This window comes from Leptonychotes weddellii, chromosome 7 (genome assembly GCF_054177405.1).
Source record: "Leptonychotes weddellii isolate Sample4059 chromosome 7, ASM5417740v2, whole genome shotgun sequence".
NCBI lineage: Eukaryota > Metazoa > Chordata > Mammalia > Carnivora > Phocidae > Leptonychotes > Leptonychotes weddellii.
Window position 1 is genome coordinate 96,590,757 of NC_138375.1, and position 21,656 is coordinate 96,612,412.

A 21,656-nucleotide genomic window follows, 5' to 3' on the forward strand; every position below is an offset into this window, starting at 1 on the left:
AGTAAATGTAAAAGCCTGCTCACATGGAAGGAGAGAAATTTGAAAACTTTAAAAGGATCGTCAAACATTTTTAACTAAAACAAGCCTATTTGCAGGAACTCCTGACATTTGTATGATTTAAGTTTTACAGTCTGCTTTTTGGTAGAGAAAAGGATGGGGGAAAAAGAACAAATAAAAATGAATGTTTATTATATAGTTGCCTCAGAGGTCATTCCCGAGATAAATCTGTAGCTCAGCTTGTTTTGTTTTTTGTTTTTTTTTTTCCCCAAAGTGGAGAGTGAAATTGAGTCAGTCTGTTGCATTATTTTGAAGTTTGCGACTTAAATTTTACCAAATTAGTGTTGATTTATATGTAAATGCGAGTAACCAGCAAGTTTAAACCTAACTTGATTCAGGCATGAGGGAAAGTCAGTATTACAGGCCTAAAAATACTGGTATTCTAGTTTTCATTGCAGTAAACAGCAAGGGAACAAAAGGGGAAAGCCCTCTTAACCAGTCAGTTTATCTTCAATGCATGCACTTAAAAGTCTGGCTCATTAATGACTGTCATAATCTTATACAACCAGACTGAATTTAATAGGTTCTGTTAGATTCAATTAAATTGAAAGGTTAGGACAAGTAACATACAGCAGATGAATAATATGTGTATGAGAGCACTGTTACCTCATGCAGTCAGAAGTTAGTCAACGTCAACATATGCATTATAAGTCTCCTTCTTGTATGTACTTAAATAGTTGAGGTAAGGGTTTATCTCTCTTTGTATCTTTTATTGAGATGAAGATTCTAACTGACCAACTCTCAGCCTTCCTAGATTTTTGTTATTGTTGTTGGCCTCTTGGGTAACTCCTTTTAATTCTTTTTAAGTTGAATGGTTTATGCTTTATATAGGCGATTATGAAAGAGAAGTAGAATATGAATTAACCTTTTAAGACTTATATGATTTAAAGTAACTTTATTTCACAGTTAATTCTTGTTTGATAATATGACTTCTAAAAATGAGGAGAGGGGGAATCTACAAAATGCTTTATATTGAGAGCCAGAAGAAATGCTTCCATTCAAAAATGTTATTTGACAAGTGAAAAATCAGCTATCTTTCTATGTTCAGTTGATTAATATGTCCGGATCTTCCATTCCCTTTTCCCCAGACAACCTGGGCATGGTATGTTTAACATATCTTTTTCAATAAATCAAATTATTATTTGCTCAGTTAGGGAAAAATCTCTTTTATGAATGAAGATCCCTTTACTTGTTTTTATGATCTTAGGGTTTAGCTTTAAGAAACTTAGCAAGTCAACTCTGGCACAACTCATGGCATCCCTAAAATACCGTGTTCCCTATTCTTCCTGAGACAAAGCAACAGCCATGGTAAATGTCAAGTGTAGTTTTCAGTTAAAGTATATTGAAGTTTTATAACTTGTATCATTTAGTGGGATGGATGTTAAGTGATGTGATGTTATCTGCAGATTTATCACAATGAAGAATATTTGACTATGAGTTACTGAGAAGTGACCCCACTGAATCACTAGACTGTTGGAAGATTTTCTAGTATTCTTTACAGTGTGTAGATTATGGTTTTGCACCCACTGTATACTTGTGTAGGGATGGATATACTATCTATTTTGAACAGCTATGGGATAACTTTTTTCTTTTGCTAGGCCTTAGTGACCATTTTTTTTCTGGTGACTCGTATGGGGATCAAATTAGTGACCACTTTTATTTCTCTTTGTAAAAACAAGAGATTAATTTTCTTGTAAAATAAAAGATTGAGGGTTTATGCTATATTTAAATAACATGTCTAGCTTTAATGTAGTTATAAGCCATAGGCAATTAACAAAACCTTATAGAAAAGAATGCTCATTGAAAGATCTTTTAATTAATTATATAGTTGCTATAGGTTTCAGCAGTGGAAAAAATATGATGTTGAAAAATTCAACCTGACTTCTTGTCTACTGAGAAAACTAATGTTTCCATACTGTACAAAAATAATCTTTTTTTAAAGATTTTATTTATTTATTTGACAGAGAGAGAGAGACAGCGAGAGAGGGAACACAAGCAGGAGGAGTGGGAGAGGGAGAAGCAGGCTTCCCGCTGAGCAGGGAGCCCGATGCGGGGTTCGATCCCAGGACCCCAGGATCCTGACTTGAGCCGAAGGCAGACGCTTAACGACTGAGCCCCCCAGGTGCCCCCAAAAAGAAATAAAAAGACATCTTAAAAGTATTTATAGTTTTTAGGGATGCATATTGAAGTATGCAGGACTGAAATGACAGGATGTTTGAGATTTGCTTTTAAAAGAAAGTGAAAAACAGAGAAAGATATGGCAAGAATAGCAACATCTTGAATTTTATTATCTTTTTTTTTTTTTTAAAGATTTTATTTATTTATTTATTGGAGAGCGAGCGAGAGAGAAACAGCATGAGAGAGGAGAGGGTCAGAGGGAGAAGCAGGCTCCCCGCTGAGCCGGGAACCCGATGTGGGACTCGATCCCAGGACCCTGGGATCATGACCTGAGCCAAAGGCAGTCGCTTAACCAACTGAGCCACCCAGGCACCCCATTGAATTTTATTATCTTGATAGTGTATGGATGGGAGTTCATTATGCTCCTCTCTCTACTATTGTATACGTCCGATACTTCTTCACAAAAAAGAATAGGTCCTAAGATCATAAATCTTTTAGTTGACTTAGCTCATTTAATATTTAATCATGATTTAGTGAACTATAACTGATTTTGACAAAATTTATGGAAATGTTAAATGTTTTAGTGAAAGCTGCAAGTATATATTGGTCTTGCTTTTGGAAATCAGTATCAATGTTTGGTCTTACCAATAGGGATACAAAAGATTCGTTAGGAGATGATTTTTTGTTTTTTTTTTTTTTAAAGGAGATATATGGCAGGCTTCAGGATAAAATTGTAAATTAGGTTACTTGTATTAGGAAGCTCTTATTACTATTTTCTTTAATCCAAACTTCCTTTCTCTTGCTATAAATACCTAGGTGTCTCGAAATGTTTGATCAGGGCTGTACTTTCATAATAGAAGGCTAATAATTAATACACTAAGGGAATTTTAGGATTTGGAACTAGTATTTGAGACTGTATTTGGGACGTTAATGCCTTTGTCTAGTTTTGGTATCAAAATAAGTATTCTGTGTGTTCTGGAAGAGTTTGCTTTCCCTTGAGTATGTTTTAAAACATCATTTAAGTATAATTTACATACAATAAAGATACATACATTTTGTGTGTAGTTCAATGAATTATGGTAAATGTATATAACCATTTAACCACCACCACAATTAAGATGTCAGCATTTCCATTACCTGAAAAAGTCCCCTTTTTCCCTTTTTACATTCAATCTCCACTCTCTTCCCCTTTTCCCTGGGCCCAGACAGCCACAGATCTACTTTCTATCACTATAGATTAGACTTGTCTTTTCGATAGTTCCATTTAAGTCAGCTTATATAGAGGGCACTTTTTGTATCTAGTTTCTTTCCCTTAGCGCAATGCTTTTGAGATTCACCCATGTTGTTGTGTGTATCAGTAGCTTTTATGTTGTTTTTATTTTTTTTTTCTGAATAGTATTCCTTATCAATAGCAATAGCAGATACCACATTTTAGTTTTTTTCTAGTTTGGAGCTATTATAATGAATAGGACTGCTATGAACATCCATGTACAAGTATTTGTTTGGACATATACTTTCATTTCTCTTGGGAGGTACTGCTGGTATTATGGTACATGTTAGGTTCACTTTACCATGAACTGTTTTTCAAAGTGGCTAGATACCATTTTGCATTCCCACTAGCAATCTATCAGAGCCGATTACTTCAAGATCCTTGTCAACATTTGTTTGTCTTTTTTATTTTAGCCATTAGTATACATTTTAGTGGCATCTCATTGTAATTTTAATTAATCATCTATTTTCTGATAAATAATGTTAGTGATGAGCATCTTTTCATAGGCTTATTTGTCATTCATTATCTTCTTTGAATGTCTATTCAAAATCTCTTTCCCATTTTTTTTTCAAACTGAGGTGTCTCTTCTTATTGAGTTGCAAGAGTTCTCAGTATATCCAGGGTAAAAAAACTCTTTGTCATATATACATAATGTGAATATTTTCTCCAAGTCTATTGTTTGCCATTCATTTTTTAATGTTTTTTTTTTTTAAATTCTAAAATTTTAATGAAGTGTAATTTAAAATTTTTCTTGTATGGGTTGTGTTTTTTGTGTGTGTCCTAAAATGTCTTTTGCCTACTTCAAAATTGTGAAAATTTTCTTCTATATTTTTGTCTAGAAGTTTCATACTTTCAGCTTTTATATTAAGATCTATGATCTATTCTGAGTTAATTTTTAATTTTTTTTTTAAAGATTTTATTTATTTACTTGACAGACAGAGACACAGCTAGAGAAGGAACACAAGCAGGGGGTAGAAGGAGAGGGAGAAGCAGGCCTCCCGCCGAGCAAGGAGCCCAATGCAGGGCTCGATCCCAGGACCCTGGGATCATGACCCGAGCCGAAGGCAGATGCTCAACAACTGAGCCACCCAGGCACCCCCTGAGTTAATTTTTTTGTATAGTATGAAGTAAAGGTTGAGGTTCTTTTTCTGTCGCAAGTATCTAGTTATTTTAGCATGATTTATTAAAAAAAATTGGTTGTAGTTTTTTTTGTTGTTGTTTTTTTGGTTGTAGTTTTCTTACATTATCTCTCTTTTTTTAAATTTTTATTTTTTTAGAGAGAGACAAAAGCATGAGTGGGGTAGGGGAGGGGGCAGAGGGAGAAGGAGGGAGATAATCTAAATCAAGCTCCTTGCCCAGTCCAGCCCCCATGTGGGGATCGATCTCACGATCCTGAGATCATGACCTGAGCCAAAAATCAAGAGTCGTATGCTCAACTGACTGAGCCACCCAAGTGCCCCTCATATATTTCTTGAGTTTTGGTATCAGAATATAGTCATATAAATTGAATTAGGAACTGTTTTATTTTCTGGAAGAGTTTGTATACATAAGGTTGATGGTATTTCTTCCTTAAATGTTTGATAGAATTCACCAATGAAGCCATCTGAGCCTGGAATTTTCTTTATGGGAAGATTGTTGATTAATAATTCAGTTTTTATATTAAATATAGGATAGCCCATTATTTAAATCTTTTGAGTTTTTTTGTTAATTATGTCTTTCAAAGTATTTAGATATTTCAACTAAATTGTCAAATTTATTATAATATTCTTTTATTGTCTTTTTTAATGTCTTAAATAATGATATTCGACCATTCATTCTTGATATTTGTAATTTGTGTTTTCTCCTTTTTTCTTTTTTTCCAGCTTTATTGAGATATAATTGACATATAACATTGTATAAGTTTAAGGTGTACAACGTGATGATTTGATACACGTATATATTGCGAAATGATTACCATGATAAGGTTAGTTAACACATCCATCACATCATATAATTCCCTTTTTTTGTGTGTGTGGTGAGAACATTCAAGATCCACTCTCTTAGCAACGTTCAAGTATATAATACAGTATTATTAACTATAGTCACATTACATGAGACCTTCAGAACTTATTCATTGTATAACTGGAAGTTTGTACACTTTAAATATCTCCCCATTTCCTTCATACCCTAGTCCCTGACAACCACCAGTCTACTCACTGTTTCTAGGAGTTCAGCTTTTTTAGATAACACGTAAGTGATATCACACAGTATTTGTCTTTGATCTTACTTTTTTCATTTCATGCCCTCAAGGTTCATCCTCAGTGAAACAAATGGCAGGATTTTCTTCCTTTTTATGACTGAATAGTATTTGAGAGAGAGAGAGAGAAAGAGAGAGTGTGTGTGTGTGTATTTATATATCACATTTTCTTTATCCCTTTATCCGTTGATGGACACTTAAGTTGTTTCTAAATTGTGACTATTATGAATAATTCTCCAATGAACATGAGGGTGCAGATATCTATTTGAGATAGTCGTTTTATTTCCTTTGGCAGTATAACCAGAAGTGGGATTTCTGGATCATATGGTAGTTCTACTAGTACTTTTTTGAGGAACCTCCATACTGTTTTCCATAGTGACTGTACCAATTTACATTCCCATCAACAAGGGTTCCCTTTTCTCCACATTCTTGCTGGCATTTGTAATCTATTGTTTTTTATATTTGCCATTCTGATAGGTGTGACGTGGTATCTCATTGTGCTTTTGATTTGCATTTCCCAGATGATTGGTGATGCTGAGAACCCTTTTCCCCTATATTTTCTTCCAGGAATTTTATGGTTTCTGGTCTTACACTTAAATCTTTAATTCATTTTGAGTTAGTTCTTAGGAGTTGTGTAAGATATGGGCCCAATTTCATATTTTTTGCAGGCCAGTTTTCCCATCACCATTTATTGAAGAGACTATCTTTTTCACATTGAGTATTATTGGCACCCCTTTAAAATGTTAGTTGACTGTGTGTGTGTGTCTTTCTGGGTTTCCTATTCTGTTCCACTGCCTCCAGTTTTGTGATACCACTGGCTTTGTTGTTTTTCAAGATTGCTTTGGCAATCTTATGTCTTTTGTCATTTCATACAAATTTTAGGATTTCTGTGAAAAATGTCATTGGAATTTTGTTAGGACTTGTATTGAACCTATAGATGGTTTTGGGTAGTTTGAACATTTTAACGATATTAACTCTTCCTATCCATTAGCAAGAGATATCTTCAAATTTATTTGTCTTCTTCAATTTCTTTTATCAATTTCTTATTGTCTTTAGTATACAGGTCTTTTGCCTCTTGGATTAAATGTATTTCTTTTTTAAAAAATTTAATTAGGGGCACCTGGGTGGCTTAGTCAGTTAAGTGTCTGCCTTCGACTCAGGTCATGATCCCGGGATCCTGGGATCGAGCCCTGCATTGGGCTTCCTGCTCAGTGGGGAGCCTGCTTCTCCCTTTCCCTCTCCCTCTGCCACTCTCCCAGCTTGTGCTCTCTTGCTCTCTGTCAAATAAATAAATAAATAAAAATCTTGAAAAAATGTAATTAAATGAATTTTATTTAAAATTCATATTTAAAATATTTAAAATATAAAAATTAATTCATTTAATTACATTTTTTTAAAGTAAGCTATACACCGAATGTAGGGCTTGAACTCAGGAGCCCAAGGTCAAGAGTCACACACTCTACTGACTCAGCCAGCCAGATGCTCCTGATTAAGTTTATTTCTAATGATTTTATAGTTTTTGATGCTACTGTATATGGTATAATTTTATTTCTTTTTCAGATTGTTCATAGTTCTAGTGTATAGAAACACAACTGATTTTTGTATGTTGACTTTTGTAGTCTGCACTTTACTGAATTTGTTTATTAGTTCTAACCATTTTTTGGTGGAGTCTTTTGGATTTTCTATATATAAGATCATGTCATCTCTGAGCAGAGATAATTTTACTTCTTCCTTTCTGAATGAATGCCTTTCATTTTTTTTTGTTGCCTGATTGGTCTGGCTAGGACTTACTATGTTGACTAGGAGAGGTGGGACTATGGAGGATACTCTTGGTTAGATACTCTTCCTGATCTTAGAGGAAAAGCTTAAAAGTTCACCATTGATTATAATATAGCTGTGGGCTGGTCATATATGGCTTTTATGATGTCGAGGTTTGTTGCTTCTATACACCCACATTGTTGAGAGTTTTTAAAATGAAGGGACGTTGAATTTTGTTAAATCCTTTTTCATTATCTACTGAGATCCTCATATGATTTTTATTTTTCATTCTATTAATGTGATGTATCACACTTACTGATTTGCATGTGTTGAGCCATCCTTGCATCTCAGGGATGAATCCTACTTGATCATGATGTGTGATCATCTTAATGTATTGTTAAACTCGTTTTTCTATTATTTTGTTGAAAATTTTTGTATCTATATTCATCAGGGATATTGGCCTATAGTTTTCTTGTCTTGAATGTATTCTGGCTTTGCTATCAGGGCAATGCTGGTTCCTTGTAAAAGACTTGGGGATATTTGTTTCTTTTCAGTTTTTTGGAAGAGTTTAAGAAGGATTGGCATTAATCCTTTAAATGTTTAGTAGAATTCACCAACGAATTTATCTGTCCCTGGGTTTTTCTTTTTTTGGGAGCTTTATGGTTACTGATCAATCTCCTTACTTGTTAATGATCTGTTCAGAATTTCTATTTCTTCATGATTCAGTCTTAGTGGGTTATGTTTCTGGGAATTTTTCCTTTTCTTCTGTCTTATTTAATTTGTTAATGTATCATTGTTTGTAATTTTCCCTTATGATTTCTGTATTTCTGTGCTATCAGTTGTAATGTCTTTACTTTCATTTCTGACTATATTTATTTAAATTTTTTTTCCGAGTTACTCTAAGTTTTGTCAGTTTGGCTTATCTTTTCAAAAAAGCACCTCTTGATTTCACTGATCTTTTCTATTGATTTTCTATTCTCTCACTCATTTCTTTTCTGATCTTTGTTATTTTTTCCTACAAAATTTGGCCTTATTTTGTTCTTTTTTTTTCTAGTTCTTCGAGGCACAAAATCACATTATTTATTTGAGATCTTTCTTTTTTTGTAATATCAGCATTGATCACTATACTCTTCCCTCTTAGAATTGCTTTTGCTAGTATCCTAAGTTTGGTATGTTGTTTTTCCATTTACGTTTGTCTCAAAGTAGTTTTTTATTATATTTTGATTCCTTCTTTGACCCATTGATTGTTCAGCAATGTGTTGTTTAATTTCCCTGTTTTTGTGAATTTTCCTGCTTTTTTCCTGTTGATTCTTCATATCATACTACTGTGGTGATAAGAGTCTTGGAATGATTTCAGTATTTAAAAAAAAATTTTAGGGTGTACAGTTATTATTATAAATATAATCCATACTCATTTTAGCAAATGTTTATCTTTGTGCCAAGTGTAGAATTCAAGAATATCAACACCCAGCAATCCCATCATAACTGAAATTCAAATTGTTCTGTTCCATCCTTTATGGGTTTTTTTTGTTAATGGTATGGGCATACTAGTATGCCCATGTACTGTATATGCATTATTATTTTTTATTAAGTTCTTAATTTTAATTCCAGTATACTTAACATACAGTGTTATATTAGTTTCAGGTGACAATATAGTGATTCAGCAATTCTATACATAACTCAGTGCTCATCATGATAAGTGTACTCTTTAATCCCCTTCACCTATTTCACCCATCCCCCACCCACCTCCCTTCTGGTAACCATCAGTTGTTCTCTGTAGTTAAGAGTCTATTTCTTGGTTTCTCTCTCTCTCTCTTTTTTTCCTTTGCTTGTTTATTTTGCTTTTTAAATTTCACATATGAGTGAAATTATATGGTATTTGTCTTTCTCTGACTAATTTACTTTGCTTAGCATTATACTCTCTAGCTCCATCCATGTTGTTGCAAATGGCAAGATTTCATTCTTTTTTATGGCTAAATAATATTCCATTGTGTGGGTATGTATACACACACACACACAGAATGGAATATTATTTATATATAACATCTATATCCATTCATCTGTTGATGGACACTGGGGTGCTTCCATAATTTGGCTATTGTAAATTCAATATTTTTAAATTTGTTAAGACTTGTGTTGTGACCTATTGTGTGATTTATCCTGGTAAATGTTTTGTGGGTGCTTGAGAAGAATGTGTATTCTGCAAATGTTGGATAGAAAGATCTATATAGTGTCTAAAGTGTAGCTCCAGTCAGATGTTTCTTCATTTTCGGTCTGAGTGATGTATTGTTGAAAGTGGGGTATTAGAATCCCCAACAATTATTATATTGTGTTTATTTCTTGTTTTAGTTCTGTTTGTATTTGTTTTACATATTTTGGGAATCCAATATTGGGTGTGTACATATTTATAATTGTTATATCCTCTTTATAAATTGACCCTTTAAGATTATATATGAATTACTTTGTCTCCTATTACAGCTTTTGAGTTAAAGTCTGTTTTGTCTGGTATAAGTTTAGCTATCTCTCTTCTCTTTTGGTTTACATTTGCATGGAATATTTTTTTCCATCTCTTCACTTTGCACCTATTTTTTCCTTAAAGCTGAGATGAGTCTCCTATAGGCAGTGAATAGGTCAGTCTTATTTTTTTATCCATTTTGCCACTCCATGTTTTTTGATTAGAGAATTTATTCCATTTACATTTAAAGTAATAATTGATATCTGAGGACTTAGTAATGCCATCTTATTATTTGTTTGCTGGCTCTTTTGTAATCCCTTTGTTCCTTTCTTTCTTGCTGTCTTTGTGAATGGATATTTTCTGTGGTGGTTTGTTTTGATTCTCTTTTATTTATCTTTTGTGAACCTACGGTAGGTTTTTGCTTTGTGATTACCATGACCTTTACATAAACCATATTATAGATATAACAGTTTGTTGTAAGATAATAACAGCTTAACTTCCATTACATACAAAAACTCTCCTTTAATAATTTTCCCACCATATTTTACATTTTATATCACAATTTACATATTTTGTATGGCATATCAATTAAAATTATTGTAGCTATAGTCATTTTTATACTTATATTTTATTCTTTAACCTTTATACTAGAGTTAACATACCATCATATTATAATATTGTAATATTCTAAATTTGTCTATATACTTTACCAGTGTGTTTTATATTTTCATTGTGTTCTCATGTTACTTACCAGCATCCTGTCATTTCAATTTGAAGAACTCCTTTAAGCATTTCTATTTCTAGTGATGATGAACTATTTCATCTTTTTTAGGCCTAGAAATTTTTTATTACTCCTTCATTTCTGAAGGACAGCTTTGCCAAGTTAAATGTTCCTGGTTGGCAGTTTCTTTTTTCTTTTTTCTTTTTTCTTTTTTTCTTTTTTGACAGAGAGAGACACAGCGAGAGAGGGAACACAAGCAGGGGGAGTGGGAGAGGGAGAAGCAGGCTTCCTGCGGAGCAGGGAGCCCAATGTGGGGCTCGATCCCAGGACCCTGCGATCATGACCTGAGCCGAAGGCAGACGTTTAATGACTGAGCCACCCAGGCACCCCGGCAGTTTCTTTTTTCTTTCAGCACTTTAAGCATATCCCAATCTCTTTTGGTTGCAAGGTTTCTCCTGAGGAATCTGCTGATAATCTATGGGGGTTCCCTTGTATGAGGAATTTTTTTCTTACTGCTTTTTTTTTTAAGATTTTATTTTATTTATTTATTTATTTATTTTAGGGAGAGAGAGTGAGTGTGAGCCAGGGAAGGGGCAGAGGGAGAGAGAGAGGCAGAGAATCAGAAGCAGACTCCATGATGAGCGAACCCATAAGATCGTGACCTGAGCCAAAATCATGAGTCAGACACTCTACCAACTGAGCCACCCAGGCTCCCCTTCTTAAAGTTCTCTGTCTTTGATTTTAGACTGTTTTATTTTAATTTTTCTCAGAATAGATATTTTTCAGTTGAAACTACTTGGGCACTTAAGAGTGTCATGAACTTGGATGTCAAATCTCTCCCCAGATTTGGGAAGTCCTCAGCCATTATTTCTGTAAATAAGCTTTCTGCCCTTTTCTTCCAGCTATCTCTTTTTGGGACTCCAATAATGTATAGGTAGTTTCTTTTAATAGTATTCTGTTATTCACATAGGCTTTCTTCACTCTTTTTCTTTTTTTTCTTTCTTTTCTGATGAGATTTCAGTGGACTTTTCTTTGAATTTGCTGGTTCTTTCTTCTGCTTTGTTCAGTCTCCTATTGAAGTTCTCTATTGAATTCTTTAGTCATTGTGTTCTTTAGCTCCAGGGTTTTTTGTTTGTTTTTTAACTCTATTTGTTGTTGAACTTGTCATTTTGTTCATGAATTATTTGTCTAATTCTTTTTTTTTTTTAAAGATTTTATTTGTTTATTTGAGAGAGACAGAGATAGCAAGATCAGGAACACAAGCAGCGGGAGTGGGAGTGGGAGAAGCAGGCTTCCCCCCGAGGAGGGAGCCCGATGTGGGACTCGATCCCAGGACCCTGGGATCATGACCTGAGCTGAAGGCAGATGCTTAATGACTGAGCCACCCAGGTGCCCTATTTGTCTAATTCTAATTTCATTTACTTATCTATCTGTGTTTTCCTACAGTTCACTGAATTTCTTTAAAAAATTACTGAGTTTTTTGTCATACAGTTCATAGATCTCTATTTCTTTAGGGTTAGTTCTTAGAGCTTATTAGTATCCTTTGATTGTAGAAATTTACTTGATTCCTTGTGATCTTTGTATCTTTGCATTGGTATCTGTGAGTTTGAGGAAGCCATTTCCTCTTCCAGTCTTTCACAGACAGCTGTGTTGTGGGGATACTGATGTGCTTTCTTGCTGGGGCTGCCTGTCATATGTGCTGCATGGCTGCCTGGCATCACTGTCCAGACTTCCTGGTCAAGCAGTGCTGGAGGTTGTGCTCAGATCCAGTGACTTGCTTACTTGTGTGGGTGGGTCTCTAGAATGTGTCCATGGCTGGGACAGGCCAACTGGTAGACACCCAAACCTAACAGAACTATTGATCAAGTTGCCTGGCCAGAAGAGGCCACTGGCTCAGATGTGCACTTGCCTTGAGCCACCTGGTTGGGATCTCTGCTAAGGGGCCACCTCTGTCTAGCAGGAATGTGAAGTGCTAATTGCTATAAGCTTGTGTCCTTTCTCTCTCTGTCTTTAGCTGGTTCCCCTCGTGATCCCTATGACACAACTAAGTGGTCCTCCTGGTAAATGTCCTGGAATGCTGGGGGAACTGGATGACATATTGGGCTCTCTTTTTTCCACTGGAGAAACTGTAGGCTCAGGGGGACCCACTTGGTGCAGTGCTGCATAAGGCCTGAGAGGATGATATAGTCAAAGTAAAACTGTACCTCTTACCACTCTAATGTAGTTTTTCTTGTTGTTGTTGTTGTTTAAGGGGGTGCATCTGCCTCATCCCTGAGTTCTGAAATCTTCACAAAGGTGTCTGACTTATGGATATTTGCTAGTTGCTTTTTCTGTAAAGGGGACTAAAGTCAGGAATTACCTATTTTGCCATCTTGCCAATGTCACTTCTTTTCTTCTTGATCAATATAGCTTTAAGTTTTTAAATTCTATTGTTTTCTTTCAAAAATTTTTTGATTTCATTGATTTTATCCATTGCATGCTCATTTAAAAATTTTATTGTTCTGCTCTTTATTTTTTTCCTTTCTTATGCTTACTTTAGGTTTAATTTCCTTTTTTTTTTTTTTATTGTTTTAAAGTAGAAGCTTAGTTCGTTTATTTTACATCTCCCATCTTTCATAAGACCTAAAGTTATAAATTTCTTTGTGGGCTCTTTTTTAGCAGCATATGACATTTCATTATTGTGCATTTTCATTTTCATTTAGTTAACACTATTTTTTTTGTGATTTCTTCTTGGATTGTGGTCAAATAATATATTCCATTATTTTGATTCTTCTAATTGAAACCTGCTTTACAGTCCATTATATTTTCTATCTTGGTGAATGTGTTTTGCATCCTTGAAAAGAAAGTGTTATTTGTTGTTGGGTGGGATGTTCTAGCATTTTCAATTAGATCCATTTGTTTGATAGTGTTGTTTAAGTCTCCTATATTCTAACAGCTTTTCTTTATAGTTGATCTACCCATTTTTAATAGAGAAGTTTAAAATCTCAACCAATGTATAGATTTGTCCATTTCTCCTTTCATTGCTCAGTTTTACTTCATACATTTTGAAATTTTATAATTACATGCATTCACAATTAGAATATATCTTCTTCTTTTTTTTTTTTAAAGATTTTATTTATTTATTTGACAGAGAGAGACACAGCGAGAGAGGGAACACAAGAAGGGGGAGTGGGAGAGGGAGAAGCAGGCTTCCCGCGGAGCAGGGAGCCCAATGCGGGGCTCGATCCCAGGACCCTGGGATCATGACCTGAGCCAAAGGCAGACGCTTAATGACTGAGCCACCCAGGTGCCCTAGAATATATCTTCTTGATTAGTTGATTCTTTACCATTATAAAATATCTCTTTTTATCCTTGTTAACATTACTTTTCTGAAATTTACTTTGTGTCATTAATATACTGATCCTAGCTTTCATCTTATTGTTTGCATGGTCTATCTTTTTTTAATTCTTTTACTATGAGTTTACTTCTGTCTATATTTAAAGAGAATTTCTTTTGGACAACTTGTAGTTGGGTTTTGCTTTGTTAATCCAGTTAACTATTTCTACTTTTTAATTGTATTTTTTTGTTCATTTACATTTAATGTAATTAGTGGTTTTTGGTCATTAATCTAGCACTTGTTGTCTAGTTTTTCCTATATTTTTGTTTCAATTTTCTCTTAATTACTTTAAAATATGCCATTTTATCTTCACTATCGGCTTATTAACTATACTCATTTATCTATCTATCATCTATCTATCTATATCTATCTATGTATCTATGTATCTATGTATCTATCTATCTATCTATCTATTTATCTATCTATTGTGGTTGCCTTATAGTTTACAATGTGGATCTTTAATTTATCAGTTTATATCCAAATAAAATTGTTGCACTTCATTTGTCACATAAGATATAATTCATTTTCCTCCTCCCATCCTTTGGTTATTGTTGTCATATATTTTGATTCTTCATATGTTATAAATCCTAGAAGTCCTTGTTATTATTTTTGCTTTAGACAGTTAATTTTTTTTAGAAAAATTAAAAAATGAGAAACAATATATTTTATACTTACATACATATTTTATACCATTTCTGGTTCTTTTTTCATTCTTTCATGTAAATCCATATTTTCATCTATTATGTTCCTTCTCCCTGAAAACCTTCCATTAGTGTTTCTTTTTTTTTTTTTTAAGATTTTATTTATTTGACAGAGAGAGACACAGCGAGAGAGGGAACACAAGCAGGAGGAGTGGGAGAGGGAAAAGCAGGCCTCCCGCAGAGCAGGGAACCTGATGCAGGGCTCGAGCCCAGGACCCTGGAATCATGACCCAAACCGAAGGCAGACGCTTAACAACTGAGCCACCCAGGTGCCCCCCATTAATATTTCTTAAAATGTAGTTTTCCTGGCAACTTATTCTCTGAACTTTTATTTGTCTGAAAATTTTTTATTTTACCTTCACTTTTAAAGGATATTTTCATTGGATTAAAATTCTCCATTGGCAATTTTTTTGAGCAAAGGCACGTGAAATATAAAGGAACATGATGCATCATGATGACTACCTGGAGCTTAATGGTGCTTGATGGTGAAATGCCTAAACAAGATGTTGTGAATGAAACTGGTGAGATAAATAAGAAGTAGATGATACAGGGCCTTATGTATGTAATAAAGAGCTTGTGTGTTATCTCTTAGGACAGTGGAAAGTCACTGAGTAATTTTTAATAGAGATAGTATGGTCAGATTTTCATTTTAGATTAGGTCACTCTAGACACTGCATGAGATTTGACTTTCACAGAGGAGAACATGCTGCTGCAGGTGTCTAAATTAATACTAGTAATATTATTTTAGAGGGTCATTGTCATGTTCCAGAAGTACAAGCACAGTCAGTGCACACAATAATAAATATTTTCTCCATTATACAGATGAATTAAATGAGACAAAGAAATTAAATGGTTAAGCTTGGGTTGAAGACAAACCCTCTGGCTCTAGGATGGCTTCTAAACATTCCTGATTTACAGGCTAGAGATTATGAGGGTTGGAAATTGGGTGGTGGCATTTGGATAGATTAAAGATATATAGTTATTTTTTTAAAGATTTCATTTATTTATTTGTCAGAGAGAGAAGCAAGGAGCCCGATGCGGGACTCCATCCCAGGACCCTGGGATCATGACCTGAGCCGAAGGCAGACGCTTAACTGACTGAGCCACCCAGGTGCCACAGATTAAAGATATGTTGAAGAGATAAAATTAGCCGGGTTTGATGCTTGATTGAATAGGAGTGATGAGGGAGGGAAAATTAAGGATTACTCTCGTCTTTCAGCCTTAGTGAGTGAGACATGTCAGTACCACCTGCTGAAATAAACGTGCAACCAGTTTAATTGAAGGAGTAATGAATTATTTTTATGTTAGGTTAAGCCTGTAAGACATCCAGGGAGAAATGTACAGAGGGCAATTAGATGTAGAAGTCTAAAATTAATGAGATAGGTGTGGTCTAAATATATAAATTTGGATCTCATCCATAAAGGTAAAGTCCTAGAGAACTGGCATAAAGTGAAAAGAGCAGAAGGACCAGAACTGCATAAATAATACCTAGTAATCATTTAAAGTTTAAGCTTTGGTAGTGCTATTTAGACAGGATGAAAATGTAAATATATTTAAGACAGTTAGGAATCCTCTACTCTTTTAACACCTGTCTCCTTGAGAGTAAGGACCATTATTTATTCATTTTTGTGTTTCCAGTGTCTACTATATACTCAGTCTTTATCTGTGGGAAAACAGCTCTTTAAATACTAAATCCAAAAGGAATGGAAACCTCACAATTTATCTCTGCATACTTAGTCTTTTGCATTAATATCATATTTAACTTTTTTGTGTATGTGTGTGTTTACATTTCACTGGTATCTTTTTTTACTGAAATATAGTTTATACAATGTTACTTTGGTTTCAGGGGCACAACATAGTGATCTGACAAGTCTGTACATTATGCTGTGCTCACCACAAGGGTAGCTACTATCTGTCACCATACAATGCTATTACTATACCATTGATTACATTTCCTATGCTGTACTTTTGATCCTTGTGACTTATCTTTTCCATTACTGGAAACCTTTATCTCTCTCCCCCTTTCACTCAATTTGCCCCCCAACCCCCAACTCCCTCCACTCTAGCAACTATCAGTTGTTCTCTGTATTTAACATCATACTTAACTTTTGATGCTACTGTGAATATTGAATTCTGAACTAATATAGAAAATATCTTTATATTACATTATATTACATTAATATAATAAAACATATAATCATTTTTAAACACTTGGGGAATTGATAAAGTAATTATTGAATTATTTAATTTTTATAGCAATATTCCTTTTTTTGTGACATCAAGCATGAGAAATGTCTGTGATTTAAGCATTAGGTGTAATAAATTTAGAAGTGCCTAATTTAATTTTAAAATCAAATTTTGAACATGATGTTTGAGTGTATGTCTAGGTATATGTGGAATAGACTATTAGGTTATGTAATGTCTGCAGTTGGGGAAAAACTCTATAATTACTTTTTAACTCAGTACTTCCTAATACTTGAGTAGATTGTTTCAATTTTTGTTTGATATTTGTGTTAAGCATTAAAACATAATAATTCTTGTACTTACTCTATAAATATGTAATACATATTTATGTATTTAGTTTTAAATATAATACACATTCTCTTTATTGTGGTGGTTTGGAATGGAACCTGCAATATATCTGAGGTATGCCTGTATATGAAAAACAGCTTGCTGGGATTTTGAGTGAGATTTAATGAATTTTGAAATTAAGTTGGGAAGAATTGACATCTTCAGTATTCAGTGTCAGTATTCAGTATCAACAATGTTGAGTCTTTCATTCCATGAACACAATATCTCTCCATATATTTGGATCTTCACTTTCTCTCATCACATTTTGTGGTTTTCTGTATATGGATCTTGTACATATTTTCTTAGATACATAGCTAGGGTTTTTTTTTTTTTTTTTTGGTACTATTGTAAATGGTATTGTATTTTAAACTTCCAATTACAATTGTTCTTTGGTAGGGATGCCTGGGTGGTTCAGTTGGTTAGGTGTCTGACTCTTGATTTCAGCTCAGGTCATGATCTCATGGTCGTGAGATTGAGCCCCATATCAGGCTCCTGCTCAGCATGGAGTCTACTTGAGATTCTCTCTCTACCTCTTCCTCTGTCCGCCCCCCCACTTGCTTGCTAGCTCTATCTCAAAATAAACAAAATCTTTAAAAAAAAAAAAGAGGTTTACAATTGTTCTTTGATAGTATATTGAGAAGCAATTGACTTTTGTACACTCAATCTCACATTCTGTGACTTTGCTATACTTTTGGATTCATTCCAGGAGGTTTTTTGTCTATTTGGAATTTTGGACAACCTATCTATCTGTGAACAAAGACAATTTTATTTCTTTCTCTCCAATCTCTGTATCTTTTTGTTCATTCCTTCCTTCATTCATTCATGTATTTATTTGCTTTTGTCTTACTGCACTAGCTAAGATTTCTAATATGATGTTGAATAGAAATGGTGAGAGGACAGAGTTTCCTTGAAAGTTCTTAGTCTTAGGAGTGCAAGTGTCCAGTTTCTCATCATTAAGTGTGGTAACTAGAGGGTTATTTTGTAGATATTATTTATCAAGTTGAGGAAGTTGCCTTTTATTTTTTGCTTGTTTGAAGAGTTTTTATCATGAATGGGAGTTGGAGTTTGTCAAATGATTTTTCTGCATCAATTCATATGATTATATGATTTCTTTCTTTAGCCTGTGGATATGCTGGATTACACTGGTTGTTTTTTTAATATTAAATCAGCTTTGAATACCTGAAATAAATCCCAGGTGGTTGTAGTAGATAGTTCTTTTAATACATTGTTGGATTTGATTTGCTGATATTTGTTGATGACTGTTGAATGAGAAGGATTAGTCTTTATTTTCCTTTCTTGTAATATCTTTATTTTTTTGTGGTATTAAGGTAATGCTGGCCTCCCAGAACAAGTTAGAGATGTTCCCTTTGCTTCTATTTTCTGGAAAATATTGTGGAAAATTGCTTTAATTTCTTCCTTAAATGTTTGTTGGAATTCACCAGTTAAATTTTCTGGCCTGGTGTTTTCTATTTTGAAAGGTTTTTAATTTTTGATTTAATTTCTTTATACACAGGCCTTTTCAGATTATAAATTTCTCTTTGTGAGTTTTTGTAGTTTGTGTCTTTCTGGGGAATTGGTCCATTTCAGTTATCAAATTTGTTAACATGGAGTTATTCATAGTATTCCTTTATTATTTTTTTTATGTCCAAAGATCAGTAATGATGAACCATCTTTCTGATATTGGTAATCTGTGTCTTCTTCCTGTTTTAGTTGGTTAACTTGGTTAGAGATATATCAATTTTATTGATCTTTTTAAACAATCAGCTTTGGTGTTTCTTTGTTTTCCTATTTTCAATTTCATATCTAAGTTTTATTTCTTTTCTTCTATACGTTTTAGTCTTAAATTGTCTTTCTTTTGTTTTCTAGGGTGAAAGCTTAGATGACTGATTTTAGATCTTCCTCCTTCTAATATATGCATTCAGTGCTATAAATTTCCCTGTAAGCACTACGTTTGCTGCATCCCACAAATGTTGATAAGTTGTATTTTCATTTTCATTTAGTTCAAAATGTTTTTAAATTTCTCTTGAAAGTTCCTTGACACATATGTCATTTATAAGTATGTTGTTTAATCTCTAAATATTTTGAGATTTTCCAGCTTTTTTTGTTATTGATTTCTAGTTTAATTCTCTTTTGGTATAAGAATGTATTTGTATGATTTTTATTCTTTTAAATTAGTTAAGGCCTAGAATATGGCCTCTCTTGGTGATTATTCCATGCAAGGTTGAGAAAATATTTATTATGCAGTTGTTGGATGGAGTATTCTATAAGTGTCATTTGGATCAAGTTGATTGACAGTACAGTTCAGGTCAAATATATCCTCACTATTTTTTTTCCCTGCTTGATATATCAATTACTAAAAAAGGGTTGTGGAAGTCTCCAGTTATAACAGTATATTTTGCATTTCCCCATGCATTTCTATCAGTTATTGGCTCAAATATTTGAGCACTTTGTTGTTAAATGCATATACACTAGGGATTTTTGTCTTGGAGAATTAACCCCTTCATTTTTAAGAAATGTCATTCTTTATTGCTGAGAATTTTTGTTTTCCTGAAGTGTGCTTTCTCTGAAATTAATAGAACTACCCCAACTTTCTTTTGATTCATGTTATCATGGCATGTCTTTTTCCATGCAGCCCTTACTTTTAACCTCATGGGATCTTTATAACCACAGTTGATTTTTTTTTTGAACATGCAGTTCAGTCTTGTATTTTTATTCACTCTGACAATTTCTTTTAATTGATGTGTTTAGACTATTCATATTTAAAATGATTATTGATGTAGTCAAATTAATATCTACTATGTTTATAACAGTTTTCCACTTTTGCACTTTGTTTCTTTTCCCTCTCTTTTTCTACCTTCGGTAGTTTTTTTTTTTTTTAAAGATTTTATTTATTTATTTGAGAGAGAGAGAATGAGATAGAGATAGAGACCATGAGAGAGGGGAGGGTCAGGGGGAGAAGCAGACTCCCTGCTGAGCAGGGAGCCCGATGTGGGACTTGATCCCGGGACTCCAGGATCATGACCTGAGCCGAAGGCAGTCGCTTAGCCAATTGAGTCACCCAGGCGCCCCTACCTTCGCTAGTTTTAATTAAACATTTTATATGACTTTATCCTATCTCTTCTCATAGCTTATCAATTATAGTTATTTTAAAAGATGTTAATGTTTGCTCTTGAGTTTAATATAAAATTTTATTTAATAGTAAATAAAATGTATTTTATTTTGTATATAAATAAATAAATAAATAAATAAATAAAATGTATTTTATAAAATGTATTTAATAGTATATACATATGTATATGTATTTAATATATTAATAAATTATTATGTAAGTTATAACTAGTCTAAGTCCACCTTCAAATAATAGTATCCTGCCTCATATGTAGTACCAGTACCTGTAACAGCAGACTTTTAGGGGTGCCCAGCTGTCTTAGTTAGTAGAGCATGGGACTCTTGATCCTTGGGGTCATGAGTTCAAGCTCCACATCAGGGGTAGAGTTTACTTAAAACAAAAACAATAGCAGCATACTTTTAATTACTTATTCCTGTCTCTTATGACGTTGCTGTTCTTCATTTCATTTAGCCATTTAATATAATCACCAATATTTTTCCTATTATTAGTTTTAAGTTATCCTTTGTATTATTAAGAAAGATAGATTTTGTTTGTTTTATTTATTCCTTTTCTGTGCCCCCCCTTTTTTTTAATGTAGACCCAAGTTTCTGACTGATATAATTTTCTTTTTTCCTGAAGAACTTCTTTTCATTTCTTGTAGTACAGGTCTGATGATACATATTTCCTCAGTTTTGGTTTGTTTGAAAAAGTATTATTTCCTTTTCACTTTTTAAAAAAGATTATTTATTTATTTATTTGAGAGATTGTGTGTGTGAGGGGAGGGTCAGAGGGAGAGAGAGAATCTCAACCAGAGCCCCCTGAGCATGGAACCCAACATGGGCTCCATCCTGACACCAAGATCATGACCTGAGCCGAAACCAGGAGTCTGATGCTCAACCAACTGAGCCACCCAGGAGCCTCATCTTTTTCACCTTTGAAGAATAACTTTACTTGATATAAAATTTACATTTCTGATAAGAAATTGTTGTTATTTCTACTCTTATTCCTCTAGAGGTAAGATAGATTCCCCACCGCCCCCTCCCCCCACCACTGTCCGCCTTCCTTTAAGATTGTCTTGTGTCTTTTATTATCTGTAGTTTGAATATGATATGCATACATGTAGATTTTTTTATATTATCCTGTTTGGTATTTAAACTTCCTGGGTCTTTGGTTTGGTGTTTGTCATTAATTTTGGAAAATGCTTGGGCATAATTCTACCACATAATTCTTTATTCTACTTTTGATATTCAAATTACATGTATGTTACACCTTCAGATATTGTCC

The 21,656-nt window shown here is 33.7% G+C and overlaps 1 protein-coding gene across 8 annotated transcripts in view; it reads left to right on the forward strand.

Moving 5' to 3' along the window:
• The first annotated feature begins 5,304 nt into the window (after window positions 1-5,304).
• Window positions 5,305-21,656, forward strand: part of ADAMTS6 (ADAM metallopeptidase with thrombospondin type 1 motif 6) — a 158,678-nt gene continuing 142,326 nt past the window's right edge. For all 8 annotated transcript variants that reach the window (XR_014146734.1, XM_081825684.1, XM_081825686.1 and 5 more), the window contains exon 1: window positions 5,305-5,408. Coding sequence is in view for 7 of the 8 variants with exons in the window: in XM_081825684.1 (XP_081681810.1) it covers window positions 5,392-5,408 (17 nt within the window). In the remaining variant the exon portion in view is untranslated. The remainder of the gene's footprint in view (window positions 5,409-21,656) is intronic.